Source organism: Moschus berezovskii, chromosome 11 (assembly GCF_049115385.1).
Source record: "Moschus berezovskii isolate FMDL1 chromosome 11, NW_MosBer_1.0, whole genome shotgun sequence".
NCBI lineage: Eukaryota > Metazoa > Chordata > Mammalia > Artiodactyla > Moschidae > Moschus > Moschus berezovskii.
The window spans coordinates 107,318,477-107,333,389 of NC_142470.1; the positions used below are offsets into that span (position 1 = coordinate 107,318,477).

Consider the following 14,913-nt stretch of genomic DNA (forward strand, 5'->3'; position numbering starts at 1 on the left):
TCTGACCCGTGGACTATACAGTCCATGGAATTCTCCAGACCAGAATACTGGAGTGGATAGCAAAAATTCACAGTAGTTAGGGGTGTGTGTGTGTTTGCAGAAAAAGAAAATAAAATATACAATTAGTGTCAGCCAGAGCTTTGTTTGAAATGAGAATCCTAAGACTCCTTTTTTTAGATTGCACAAGTCTGTCATATTGTCATCACCTTAGTTGTAACCAGGCTGAGTTTTTATAATATCTCCAACTCAGTACTTCCTCTCTCGCCAATGTTCTTAATGATCTCTTGTTCAACTGTTCAGTTGCTCAGTCCTGTCCGACTCTTTGTAACCCCATGGACTGCAGCACGCCAGGCTTCCCTGTCCTTCACCATCTCATGGAGTTTGCTCAAACTCATGTCCATCGAGTCAGTGATGCCATCCAACCATCCTGTCCTCTGAGATAATGATCTGGGAGGTCGGCAGTTAGAGCAGCCATTTGACTAGCTGATTCCCTTCTAACACCCGGTCAACTCCAGGAGCAGAAATACACAGGGATGTTTGCAATGACCGAGAGGGGCCACGGGAGCAACGTCAGAGGGATCCAGACTGAAGCCACCTTTGACTTCTCTGCACAGGTGAGGCTTCTTCCTGTGGTTCTGCAGATCCTCCTTCTCTTCCTCCTGAGACCAGGTTCACCAGCAGACCCTCCTTCTCTTCCTCCTGAGACCAGGTTCACCCACAGTGTGCACTGTCTAGCCAGAGGTGCTCGGATTCAGAGGTGTCTGAGCTTTAGTGGAGGTGGATGTATGCTCAGCCTCCCTGAGTCCAATACCAACGCTTGCACAACACCTACCTCGGGAGGACATTGCTGAGACATTTGAGGTGCACTTATTAACTTAATGCTTTGGGAAACTTGGTGAGAACAGGACCTCCACCATCTTGTGGTCCTTCCGAACAGTAGCAGGTACATGGATATAGGAGAGGTCTCTGTTGGCGCATCACCCCGTGGGGCAGAAGGGCACTGTGTGTGCGGGACCTCCTTCCGGGAGCCGAGTCCTTGGTGCTGGCATTGATACCAACCAGGGTTCTTGACCTTCCCCAGTCAGTAGAAATTTATCAGAGGCCAGACAAGAAATTCAGGCAAGGCTTTACTGGGGCCCCTGCTGCAGCTCAGGGAGGTGAGAACAAGTTTCAGGTTCTCTTGCTTGCTCACTCCCTGAATGGGGGGTGAGCTGATTCCTTACATGGAGTGAGTGTAGGGGTGTGTCAAGGAGTCAGGCCAGAGGGATGGCTTAGATGGTTTGCCTACCCCTGAGGTGATGGTGTATGTAGGGTGTTTTTGCTCTCAACACCCTGCTTTTTCTCCAGGCTCTTCAAAATTGGCAGTTGGGTTTTTTGGTCTCTTTGTATGTTTTCTCTATAATTTTGCCCCAACTGAGCATGCACACAGTTATTTTTAGTCCAGTATTGTGTCTTTATATATTGTGTTGCTTGAGGAGAGGTGTAGACAGGTGCAAGCATTGCAGCAAAGGATCCCAGGTCCCAGGTCTGTCTCAGTGTGATGCAATATCTTTAACTGTGACATGGACACAGATCCACAAGGCAACCAAAATAAAATTTCACAAAATGATCGGACTTTATTACATGGGTTGTTGTTTAATTGCTCAGTCATGTCTGATTCTTTTGCGGCCCCATGGACTGTAGCCTGTCAGGCTCCTCTGTCCATGGGATTTTCTAGGCAAGGATACTGGAGTGGGCTGCCATTTCCTTCCCCAGGGTATCTTTCTGACCCAGGGATCAAACCAGTCCCCATGTACTGTGGGTGTGGCCATGTGCTGGAGTGTGGCCATGTGCTTGTGAGTGTGGCCATGTGCGGTGGGTATGGCCACCATGTGCTGTGGGTATGGCCACCATGTGCTGTGGGTGTGGCCATGTGCTTGTGAGTATGGCCATTTGCCTGTGCATGTGGTGACTCAGCCTTTTCTTCATTTTGGCTGTTGTCCTTTGGAATCTGGAGTTCTGTTCCTAGGGCCCAAGAATGCTAGCTGGAGGCGGTCAACATTTAGAATGACAGATGCAGGTGAGGATTGTGTGAGAGGATGTCCTGCCTTGTCTCCTGCCCCTATGCTAGTTCTCTGCAGTAGCCAGTGATGTCTGAGGTCACAATAAGGACCAGTATAAGTACTTTCGTCTATTGAATGCTCGCTCTGTGCCAGGCTCTGCCTGAAATTCTCTCTGTATAGTATACTACCACGTTCATCTGCTTCCCAGGTGGGGCTAGTGGTAAAGAACTTGCCTGCCAATGCAGGAGACATAAGAAAACGTGGGTTTGACTCCTGGGTTGGGAAGATCCCTTGGAGGAGGGCATGGCAACCCACTCCAGTATTCTTGCCTGGAGAATCCCATGGACAGAGGAGCCTGACAGGACTATGATCCATAGGGTCGAAAAGAGTTGTATATGACTAAAGCGATTCTCTTACAGCAACAATCCCATAAATGTGATAATTAAGCTACTGTTTGTGTACTAGGCACCAGGCCAAGCACTCTGCAGTGCGACATTGTGTTAAATGTCCTATAATCTTATAGGAACATATTTTTGTCCTTATTTTTCAGGTGAAGAAACTATGGCTATGAAGTTAACAAGTGAATCTCAGGTTCAAGGGGATTGCCCTTCAGAGCTTAGCTTTCCTACCAGAGATGGCACAGTGACCAAACATCATGGGGTTCTGCCTGCCCCATTTTTTTCTCCCAAAACAGTAGAGTTGAGGTCACCTTGCTGTCATTTAAGGGAAAAAACCCACCCACAATTCTTATTTGTTTTGTTCCTATAATTATAATTATTATTATTTTTTTTGCACAAAAATGATTTCCCTGTGTTGGTCCTGTTTTCCCCAAACAGCATAAAAGATTTAGCTACCTGGTGTGCTTCGGCAGCTGCTGCTGTCTGCAGGGGAGTTGCAAAGTTGAAATTGTAATGATGAGAAGACTCTGGTGAACTCGCTGCCTCCTGGGGGAGTGAGGGAGGGAATAAGCCTGTCATAGACTCAGGCCCCTGAGGGCTGGCCTAGCCGAGAACGGCTTTCCCCTTTGTTGGTTTCTGTGTTTTCCCCTTCATTTCCCTTTTCAAACGTTAGAGCATATCAAATGAGCTCTCTCTCCCTCCGGAGCAGTTTTAATCTCTTCAGTTTTTTCGTTATTCATTCCTGTGGGTTGGTTGTTTTATTTTTATTTTTGGATGGTGGGTTGAGTAGCAGCATGGAGGGTTTTGAGGTAAGAGAGAGTTTTACTTTTACACTTTATGCAAAATCACAAAAATAAATGAGGTTTTAAGAGCTCTCTGGCCGAAGCCATCTCTATGAGTGTTTACAGGACTGACTGTTTTGTCGGCCTTCAACGACTAATTATAATAGGAACCAACACACATGGTGTGCATTATTTAGATCCAGCTTTAAACGCCAGCGTTTTGGCTGAGGCAGTTTCCAAATCAAGTGTTTTTGCCAGAAGTGACAAAACTCCTTTCCCGGATAGGATCAAATGTTGATGGGGACGAATGGCCTCCTGTCTCCTCGCCATACCACCAGATATTTTCTGCAGACCTCTGCTGCTTCCCTTCCCCTGTGGGTGCTATTTAATGCATCCCCTCACCGCGCATCGTTTGTTGTTACTGCACCCCCCAGCCTCACAATAGCTCCTTTTTTTAAGAAGTTCCTGCCTGGCCCAGTAAGACAAGGGCAGCAGCCTCCAGAGACTTAAAAACGATCAGCTCATCCATATATGTTTCTGAAAAGCCCTTGCCTGTGTTAAAAGTTTCCCTGTGTGCACATGTGTCAGAGAATGTTTTCTTGGGCTCCAAAACTGTATTTCTTGGCCAGAGGGAAAGTACAGTCCATATACTTGAAAATCTGAAATCCGAGATGATCTTTACATGATCACATCTTTGATATTGTCAGCTTCGATTAAATTTGCGGTTCTGTTTTTTTGCCATCACGCCCTGCCCCGGCTTGCCCTCTCCTTTCCCGTTCCCCCCACTGCCTGGATTCTTCAACCTGTTCCAGGTACCCAGTATCCAGAGTTGGCAGTTATGGCCTGTCTCTCCCTAACAAGAGGCTGAAGGGTACCCCAGGTAGCGTGAGAGAGGACCGAGAAGGGGAGAGAGGTGTTTCCATGGTGACCCTGTTCTGGTTCCTGGAGAGGAAGAAAAGGAGGCAGAGTTTTGAGCAGAGACTGAAAACCAGAAGCTCATTATTTCCCCCCTGCTTTTTCCTGACCAATGTTAACTTCAAACTGTTTTGAGCTAGAATCCTTGGTCATATTTTGGAGAGAAGCTAGATGGTGTGTTCTAAGATTCATTCCCTTATAAGATGGAGAATTGTTGACACATGCTTTTTGGTTTAAGGGCTTATTCATAGGAGCGTTTGAGGGAACCTTTTATTATCATATTCATTGATGAAGAAAATGGAGAGAGATTTTGAAACAGTCACCCCAAGGCTTAAATGAGATGTTTCTTTTTATAAAAATCAACATTGTCTGGGACGCGACTCTAAGCAATGGTGGGACTAGGTCATCGTTGTTTACTGGTCTTGTTTGTGTTCAGGTGCACACATCGAAGGGCTCCCCAGGCGGCACTAGTGGTAAAGAGTCCACCCGCCAGTCCAGGAGACATGAGGGACATGGGGTCAGTGCCTGGGCTGGGAGGCTCCTCTGGCAGAGGGCATGGGAGCCCACTCCAGTGTTCTTGCCTGGAGAATCCCATGGACAGAGGGGACTGGTGGGCTAAGTCCATAGTGTTGCAAAGAGGTGGACACGACTGAAGTGGCTTAGCACACATGCACCCACACGTTTAACCTTCGGTTAGTAATGGACTCATCCCTTAGATGCAGGAATGTCTGAGGCCCAGGAATCAGTGGAGGACCTGGGGAACCATGCCATTGGTCCAGGAGGGACAATTCCAGTAGACAAAATGAAATACACAGACATGGACTCATCGAACTGGGCCCCAGATCGTTGGGTACTTTATGGTTTCTTGTGAAACTTGCAGGTGGAATGTTTGGGAGCAAGGGCTGTGGTGAGAACTGAATACAGATCACCAGGGCTATTAGGGGTTTGGGTGCTGGATTATTTAAAAGTCAACACCTCAGTGTGGAGTAGCCTAGAGAAAAAGAAGCTCATTGAAGAAGAATTCACACGTTTAAGCCACAGGCTTAGACAAATGCAATACATGCTAGTCCAACCTTACAAAGAAGAGTAGCCAGCAAGAAGGGAAGGAACGTGAGGGTGAGCTAAACGGCTTTGGGTCATCTATGTCTTTTCTGTGAGGTTGCCGAAGTGGGCGAAGCTATGCAACGTGAATCTGTTTCACGGTGTTCATTGCACTGAGCCCAGGGGTTGAAAGGAACCATAAGGAAGAAAACTCTGTTGCTTTGGTGTTTCTGTGCAGGAATTTGTCATTGACACACCGTGTAAAAATGCTGAGAAGATGTACATTGGAAATGCGATGTACGGGAACTATGCAGCAGTCTTTGCCCAGCTCATCATAAACGGAAGGTCTCAAGGTTTGTCACCAACACAGAAACCTAGGCTGTTTCTCTTTATTAGTACTATTCTCCCATGAGTGCTTTACACAGAATCCTTCCTCCTCCCAAGGGCTGTTTTCAGTGAGAAATTCGCCCTGGAACTTTCCCTGTCAGTCCAGCAGTTAAGACTCTGTGCCTGCACTGCAGATCAGGGCACTGAGACCCCACATGCGGTGTGGCACAGCTACATAAGAAATGGAGCTATTTGTCTTTTAAAAAATTCAGCAGTTGGTCTCCTAAATATCCGTGATGAAACAGTTTGTCATTACATTCAACATTGTACACTATTGTGGGTAGTGCACAGTCATAGAACGGAATGAATTTCAGAATCAACATGATTGCACACTGGAAATTAGGAAAGCCTTGCTCATATCTTTAGAGACTTTAGAAAGTGTCTTCTCACCGTCCTTAGGGCCCCATTGCTTCATCGTTCCTGTCCGAGATGAAAATGGACGCTTGTACCCAGGAGTGACGGTCGTTGATATGATGCATAAAGAAGGTGAGTTCGCAGGTGACCCTTCTCCCACCCTCCTCTGCGCTCCCTGCCTTCTCCCCATCCGACCCTACCAGCTGTTGCTGTTCAGTCTCTCAGTCATGTTCAACTCTTTGTGACCCCGTGAACTGCAGCACACCAGGCTTCCCTGTCCTTCGCTATCTCCGGGAGTTTACTCACACTCATGTCCATTGAATTGGTGATGCCATCCAACCATCTCATCTTCTGTCACCCCCTTCTCTCCCTGCCCTCAATCTTTCCCAGCATCAGCATCTTTTACAAAGAATCAGCGCGTCTCATTAGGCGGTCAAAGTACTGGAGCTTCTGCTTCAGCACCAGTCCTTCCAATGAATATTCAGGATTCATTTCCTTTAGGATTCACTGGTTTAATCTCCTTGCTCCAAGAGACTCTCAAGGATCTTCTCCAGCACCACAGTTCAAAACCATCAGTTCTTCAGCGCATAGCCTTCTTTATGGTCCAACTCTCACATCTGTTCATGACTACTGGAAAAACCATAGCTTTGACTCTACGGACCTTTGTTGGCAAAGTGATGTCTCTACTTTTTAATATACTGTCTAGATTTATCATAGCTTTTCTTCCAAGGAGCAGGCATCTTTTAATTTCATGGCTGTATCGCTGTCCACAGTGATTCTGAAGCCTGAGAAAATAAAATCTGTCACTGTTTCTACTTTTCCCCACCTGAGTCTAACCTAACTCACCAAAGCAGTGAAGTCAGAAGAGACTGGTTTTGAAGGGGCCACTCTACCCACCTGCTGCTGACCCTCTGGCCATTTCCCAGTGTCTTTGAGGCCTTTGCTATTGCAAATTCACCCTGTGTTCTGAGGAGGAAGCATTGGGAAGGAGGAGAAATTGAGTTCGGGGTCACTGGTGGGGCTGAATGAGCTTTCCTGCTTCTGTATGTTCAGTCAGATGTTCTTTTGGCTGCCTAGAATGCTCCCCTTTCCAGCCTCAGCAACTGCTCAGGCAGACAGCTGTGTCCCCACCAGACCTGCCCCAGATGAGCCCTAGAAGGTCCAGCACTTCCTCCTCCGTTCTCATTAGTGAGGAGGCGGCTGGAGAGACAGGCATCGCGCGTGGAAACAAGCAAATGGCGACTTCACCCCAGATAAGAAATCTGCCACGATTCTGGAAATGAAAGAAAGGGCTTTGTGTTTCAGTGATGTCCAACCTGGAAAGTGGCAGGGATGTTATAACTATTTTAAAAATTTTCTTGGTGTACATTTTTTAGAAATGTGTTTATGTATTTGGTTGGCACAGGTCTTAGTTACAGCATGTGGGATCTTTTAGCTGTAGCATACAAAGTCTACTGAGACAGTGGAGGACCGGGAAGCCTGGCGTGCTGCAGCCCGTGGCGTCTCAAAGAGTTGGACACAACGTCATGACTGAACAGCAATAGCAACATGCAAACCCTTAGTTGTGGCATGCCGGGTCTAGTTCTCTGACCAGGGGTCAAACCCGAGCCTCCTGCACTGGGGGTGCAGGCTCTTAGCCCTGGGCCAGCAGGGAAGTCCCTTGGGACAGTATTTCTGATGCTCATAAGCTTGTCCCACCTCCAGCTCCATTTCCTATCTGTTCTCTCTAGGTCTACACGGTGTGGATAACGGGATTCTGAGGTTTGACAGCGTTCGGATACCAAGGGAGAACCTGCTGGATAAGTGAGTAGCTGCCTCCTCAACTCAGACTCGCTGCAGCTGTGAGCTCTTTGCCTCCCAGGCCTGGTTCCTAGGTCTCACGGGCTTTGCGTCCACACTGTCTTCTTATAACAACTTTCACAAGATTACTAATCAGGAAAGGTGGATAAACAAATAAAATAAAATTTAAAATTATCCCCAATACTATCACCTTTGTAGTCGTTCAGTCGCTAAGTTGTGTGCAACTCTTTGCAGCCCCGTGGACTATAGGACGCAAGGTTTCCCTGTCCTTCACTATCGCTGGGAGTTTGCGCAAACTCAAGTCCATTGAGTCAGTGATGCCATCCAACCATCTCATCTGTCGTCCCCTTTTCCTCCTGCCCTCAGTCTTTCCCAGCATCAAGGTCTTTCAATGAGTCAGCTCTTCGCATCAGGTGGCCAAAATATTGGAGCTTCAGCATCAGTCCTTCTGATGAATATTCAGAGTTGATTTCCTTTAGGATTGACTGGTTTGATCATCTAGCCACAATGTTTATTACACTTTTGTGTTTAACACTGTAGACTTTTCTCTATGAGCAGATACTAAAGAGAGAGAGAGAGGTTTGATTTTTACTGAATGAGATCCACTTAGAAATTCTATTTTTTATAACTTGTAGTTTCTATTTAACAAAATATGTCCAAAGTTTCTATGCAACAATAAATACACATAGAAAATGTTAGTTGCTCAGTTGTGTCTGATTCTTTGAGACTGTAGCCTGTCAGGCTCCTCTGTCCATGGAATTCTCCAGGGGATCTTTCTGACCCAGGGATTGAACCTGGGTCTCCTGCATTGTGGACAGATTCTTTACTGTCTGAGCCACCAGGGAAGCCCGAAATACACGTAGGCATTATCCGAAATACACATAGGCATTATCATTTTTAATATTGCCATCATAAGCTGTTAAATAAATTATCTGTAAGTTATATAATCAGTCCCTTATTGTTGGGTATTTAGGTTATTTCCCTTACATTTTTTTTGGCTATCATAAAACAGTGTTATTGCCTCCTTTGTGGATGGCAGGAGATAAGGTACCCTCTTTCAGCTTTGGAGGTTATTGTAACCAGTATTTGGTGAATAATGTCATAGGTTGTTGTTGTTTAGTTGCTCTGTTGTATCCAGTTCTTTTGCGACCCCATGGACTGTAGCCTGTCAGGATTCTCTGTCCATGGGATTTTCCACACAAGAATACTGGAGTGGGTTGCCATTTCCTTCTCCAGGGCATCTTCTTGACACAGGGATTGAACTCACATCTCCTGCTTGGCAGTCAGATTTTTTTTACCGCTAAGCCACCAGGGAAGTCCAATGTCACAAGTGTTTAGTGTCATTTCCCAACATCCCTCAGTGAGATCAAGGTGCGTTCCAGTGAGGTGAATGCACTTCTACAGGTGCATTCCAGGTGTGGAACCCAGGGGTTCACAATGCTTAATGCAGGCTGCTGCTGCTGCTGCTGAGTCGCTTCAGTCGTGTCTGACTCTGCAACCCCATAGACGGCAGCCCACCAGGCTCCCCCGTCCCTGGGATTCTCCAGGCAAGAACACTGGAGTGGGTTGCCATTTCCTTCTCCAATACATGAAAGTGAAAAGTGAAAGTGAAGTTGCTCAGTCATGTCCGACTCTTCGCGAACCCATGGATTGCAGCCTACCAGGCTCCTCCATCCATGGGATTTTCCAAGCAAGAGTACTGGAGTGGGGTGCCATTGCCTTCTCCGTAATGCAGGCTAAGAAACACCAATTACTTTGACTTTTCTCAGCATCTTTTCATGCGTCCAATAAACATCCTGAACTACAGTGATATTTAAAGGCAAGCCATCAGTCTTGATCCCTGTTTTCCGATAGATTTTTCTTGAACATTTTACTCTTTTCTGTTGCCTTCAAGTTCTTGCCAGCAAATATATGTCATAGATATCAAAAGTTTAAGTGAAATAATGGAGGAAACAAACTTAAAATGATCCAAATTCTGTTTGTTAACTATTTTCCACTTGTGAATTGGTAGGAAATGGAAACAGGGGCTTCCCTTGTATCTCAGACAGTAAAGAATCTGCCTGCAACACAGGTGACCCGATTCGATCCCTGGGTGAAGAGTATACCCTGGAGCAGGAAATGGTTTGTAATTATTACAACCCACTCCAGTATTCTTGCCTGGAGAATGCCATGGACAGAGGAGCCTGGCGGGACACAGTCCATGGGATTACAAAGAGATGGACACGCCTGAGTGACTAAGCACACACGCACAAACTGTAAACAACGAAAGCATTTTGTAGGTATCCTAGTAGGTGATGAAGCCCCCAGGCCCCTTCAGAAACAGCCAGTGCCCATGCCAGCAGATCTGAGGACCACCAGCCTTCCCTGCACATTTCCTGTCCCTTACCAGCATCACTCCACTCTTAGAGATGGGGAAGAGATAAGAGAAGCTGTAGATGTGGCATGCCGTATCTCTTACTCGCCCAGATGGGATCTTAGTGGATTGGACAGTCCTCTATCAGAACCTCAGCCAACTTGTTTAGCATTTATCCGATGCAGATTAGAAAGCCAGATTCAACCAGAAAGAAAAATGATAGGGGGCTCCAAGGTCTGTAGAAGGTATGAGAGTGTATAGAATATTCTTTGATAAGATTTCATTGGAAACTATTCCATTGGTATAGCCCCCCAAATACTATGAAACAGCAGAGGCAACACACTTGGGGGTGTTTATCACTTGATCAAAAGTGGGTTTGTAAATAGATGTACAGATTCAGTGAAATCCTTATCAAAATTTCATCTGCCTTTTTTTGAAGGAATTGAGAAGCTGGTCCTAAAATTCAGATGGAAATGCAAGACACTCAGAGTAGCTGAAATAATGTTGATAACGAAAAACAAAGTAGGAGGACTCACATTCCTGATTTGAAAAATTATTACAAACCTACAGTTATTAGGTCACTGTGGTATTGTCATAATACTAGATGTATGGAGGATGGAATGGAATAGAGGATCTAGAGATAGATTCTAGTATTTATGGTCAGTTGATATTCAGCAAGGGTGACAAGATAATTGAATAGGGAAAGAAAGGTCTTCTCAACAAATGGTGATAGAACAACTGGATATCCGTTGTGCAAATACATTAACTTGGACCTTACTGCATATGATGTACAAAAATTAACAGAAGATGGATCACAGCTCTAAATATAAGAGCTAAAACTATGAAACTCATAAGAGGAAACATAGGTGTAAATCTTTGTGACCTTGTCTCAGTTCAGTTCAGTTCATTTCAGTTGCTCAGTCGTGTCCGACTCTCCGCGACCCCATGAATCACAGCACGCCAGGCCTCCCTGTCCATCACCAACTCCCGGAGTTCACTCAGACTCATGTCCACAGAGTCGGTGATGCCATCCAGCCAGCTCATTCTCTGTCGTCCCCTTCTCCTCCTGCCCCCAATCCCTCCCAGCATCAGAATCTTTTCCAGTGAGTCAACTCTTCACATGAGGTGGCCAAAGTATTGGAGTTTCAGCTTTAGCACCAGTCCTTCCAATGAACACCCAGGATTGATCTCCCTTAGAATGGACTGGTTGGATCTCCTTGCAGTCCAAGGGACTCTCAAGAGTCTTCTCCAACACCACAGTTAGGCAATGATTTATGAGATGTGACAGCAAAAGCACAAAGAACCAAAGCAAAAATAGATAACCTGGACTTCATCCAGATTTGAAAACTTGTGCAGCAAAGGGCACTGTGAAGAAAGTGAAAAGACACGCACAGAGTGGGAGAAAACGTTCGTGCACCGCATGTAAGAACCTAGTGTCCAGACTGTGAAAGGGGCCATGTTCAGCTCAGCGATGAAGGACAAGGACCCAACTGAAAAACGGGCAAAAATAGGAACAGACATTTGCCCAAAGAAGGTACAGAAGACGGCCAGTAAGTACATGCAACGGTGCTCGACATCAAGGTCAGTAAGGAAGTGCCAGCTAAAAAACCGCAGTGAAGTACCCTTTTGTATGCACTTCACGGCTATAATAAAAGAGGCAGATGGTAACAAGTGTTGGTAAAGATTTGGAGAAATTTGAGCCCTCATCTGTTGCTGGTGGGGATGTGAACTGGTGTTGTCAATTTGGAGAAGAGCTTGTCAGCTCTTCAAAAGTTTGAAGTCAGACTTCCCTGGTAGCCCAGTGGTAAAGAATCCGCCTGCCAATTCAGGGCACGCGGGTTCGATCCTTGGTCCAGGAAGATCCCACATGCCACGGGGCAACAGAGCCCATGTGCCACAACTGCTGAGCCCTCGCTACTGAGGGCTGCTGAGCCCTTGCTCTCGACCCTGTGCTCTGCGACAGGAGGAGCCACTGCCGCGAGGAGCCCATGCACCGCGACGAGAGAGGGGCCCTGCCCGTCGTAACGAGAGGAAGCCTGTGCGCAGCAGTGAAGACCCAGTGCAGCCAAAAATGAGTACATAAGTAAAATTTTAAAAGTTTAATGTCTTCACAGCACTTATCAGTTCTACTCCTTGGTCTGTGTGAAAACAGTGTCCACAAGAGAACTGAAACTGTATCCACAGAAATACCTGTATACGGATGTTCGTAACAATTGTTCATAACAGCCCAAAGAGTGGCAGCAATGCAAATATCCATCCACTGACGAATGGATAAGCAACCTCAGCTATAGCCACACAATGGAATATTATTTGGCCATAAAGGAATGAAATACTGATACAGGTGCATGAGCTTGGGCAAACTGCGGGAGGTGGTGAGGGCGAGGGAGGCCTGGAGTGCTGCAGTCCACGGGGTCACAGAGAGCCAGACCCAGATCTGTTGTTCAGCGGGTGACTGAACAGCAACAACCGATACATGTGAAGACACACTTTGAAAAAAGTGTGTCAAGTGAAAGAAGCCAGACACAGAGACCACACATTGTGTGACACGTCTTACGTGAAATGTCCAGAATTAGACAAATCCAGAGTTAGGAAAGAGGTGAATAGCTGCCAGGCTCTGAAGGGTAGGGAATCTGGGATGTGAGTACTCACGGCATGGGGTTTCTTTTGGGGTGATGAAGTGTTTAGGAACCGGATAGTAGTCACGGTTGTACAACTTTGTGAATACACTGAAGACCACTGAACAGTTTGAAAGGATGATGTTTATGGTATATTGATTTATATCTCAACAACAGAAGTGTGGATTGACTGCCAGGCTCCAGGGTTGGGTTAGTGATGGCGGTCCTCATGCCTGTCTCTGCCTGGGGCCGCCGCTGAGTGGCAGGATATCAGCTCTTACTTTCCATGACTTAAGCCTCTCTCAGCATCTCCTGGGGAGGCACTTGTCCTTCCCCCCACTCTGCTGTCTTGGGAGGCAGGTTCCAGGACGGGGAACCCTGTGTGACTTCCCTGCATGTGCCTGTGGGAGCCACCTGCCTTCATTTCCAGGCACGATGTTCTCCTCCTACGTTCACCCAACCTCTCTTTTCCACCCCCCACCCCCACTGCAGGTTCGGTTCCGTGTCTCCAGATGGGCAGTACCACTCCCCCATTAAGGACAAGAGTGCAAGATTCAATGCGATGCTGGCAGCGCTGACCCCTTCCAGACTTGCTGTGACTTTCCAAGCTATGGGCTCTATGAAGGTAACTGACTAATTTCCCTCAATGTTTATTCTCCACGTGTTCCAGAGGTGGGTAACAGTGTCAGGAGCTGAGCTTCTTGAGCCGCAGTGGGTTCAAGGTGGCTTGGGTTGCTGGTTAGATGCTAGTGAGTGCCAGTGAGCTCTACACAGAGAACTCTCGGCAGCCTTCTTACTATCCGTCTACATCCACATGTGTGCTGCGGATTATGGTGGGTAGAGCCTGGTCCTTACAGCAACAGGGCCACTAAAGGTGAGCCTCTGGAGAACAGGTCCTTCAGAAGGAGCACATCTTCTGTAAAAGCAGCTAAGTGCTGACTACTGGATAAAAGCCTGCGTGTCTTGGCTGAATTCCTCGGGGAGTGTTGACGCTCACACGTCTGTTTGGCATGTGACAGTCACCATCACAGGCAGGAGCCCATGAGGTCAGACCTCCAGGAGCCAATTCTACCTCCCCTTTCCCCACCCCTGCTATACTTTGACTTAGAAAAAGCAACCAGGAGAGAAGAGCCCTGCAAGCTGCCTCCTCTTCAGAGTGCAGCACGACCTGCTCTCTGGTTCCCTCCCATTTCTTTCATCTCTTAGGCTCCACTGAGCAGGGGGAAGCTGGAGGGAGAATTGAGATACCAGTGAATATCCATGTGTGGCTGGCACCCGGCTTCTCCACTGAGAAGGGATAAGTTCTGTTCACTTGACCCCAGGCCTGGCATCAGGAATAGCAGGAAAACCTTCCCTTCCTCCCTTCTGCCGGGTCTGTGCGGCTCACAAACCCACCTGGCCACGCTCTGCCCTCTCCATGGGTGCAGCTGTGACACCCAGTACTGAGTTGCTGACTGCTGGCCTGCTTGTGGGTGCTGCTTCTGTGCTTATTCTCGCTGGCTCTTTAAAGTGGGTGAGGTGCGTGTTTAGTTCTGAAGACCCACGTCTGGAGTGGCCCGGCGGGTCTCAGCTGAACCGAGTTGGTGAGGCTCCAGGAGAACCTCAGGATGTGGGCCCAGGAGTGACTCCAAGGCGCTGGTCCAGCAGCAAAGTGCAGAGGGAAATATTGGACTGGCCAAGAAGTTCATTCTGTACGATGTTACAGAAAAACCTGAAAGACCCTTTGGCTAACCCGGTACTTCTACTGGTGGTCCAGCAGTAAAGAATCAAGCTGCCCGTGCAGGAGACGTGAATTAGATCCCTAGTCCCGGAAGATGCCACATGCCTCGAGGCAACTAAGCCTGGTGCCACAACAATCGAGCCGTGCTCTAGAGCCCGGGAGCCACAACTGCTGAAGCCCCTGCGCCCTGGGAGCCTGTGCTCGGCACCGAGAGACGCTGCTGCAGGGGGAGGCGCTCGCACCACAACTGGAGAAGCGCCAGTCACTGCAGCTGGAGAAAGCCTGCACATAGCAACAAAGAGCCAGTGCTGTCAGATGTAAATAAATAAAATAAATACTTCTCCCGTGTCTGAGATAGACACCGTTTCAGCTATTTCTCAGACTCCAGAAGGCAGACGGTGAGAAAGCAGACGCGCCTAGAATTGCACTGTAGAGAAGATGGGGCAGAAATCTGCTCAGGGTTCCAAGGTGCTGTGACGGCCACTGTGTCTGCACGAGAGCCCCTC

General features: G+C 47.4%; 1 protein-coding gene across 2 annotated transcripts in view; it reads left to right on the plus strand.

Moving 5' to 3' along the window:
• Nucleotides 1-14,913, plus strand: part of ACOXL (acyl-CoA oxidase like) — a 354,770-nt gene that overhangs the window by 58,625 nt on the left and 281,232 nt on the right. For both annotated transcript variants that reach the window (XM_088841686.1, XM_088841687.1), the window contains exons 5-9: nucleotides 516-614; nucleotides 5,417-5,531; nucleotides 5,965-6,051; nucleotides 7,650-7,722; nucleotides 13,180-13,312. In XM_088841686.1, the coding sequence (XP_088697812.1) occupies nucleotides 516-614; nucleotides 5,417-5,531; nucleotides 5,965-6,051; nucleotides 7,650-7,722; nucleotides 13,180-13,312 (507 nt within the window). The remainder of the gene's footprint in view (nucleotides 1-515; nucleotides 615-5,416; nucleotides 5,532-5,964; nucleotides 6,052-7,649; nucleotides 7,723-13,179; nucleotides 13,313-14,913) is intronic.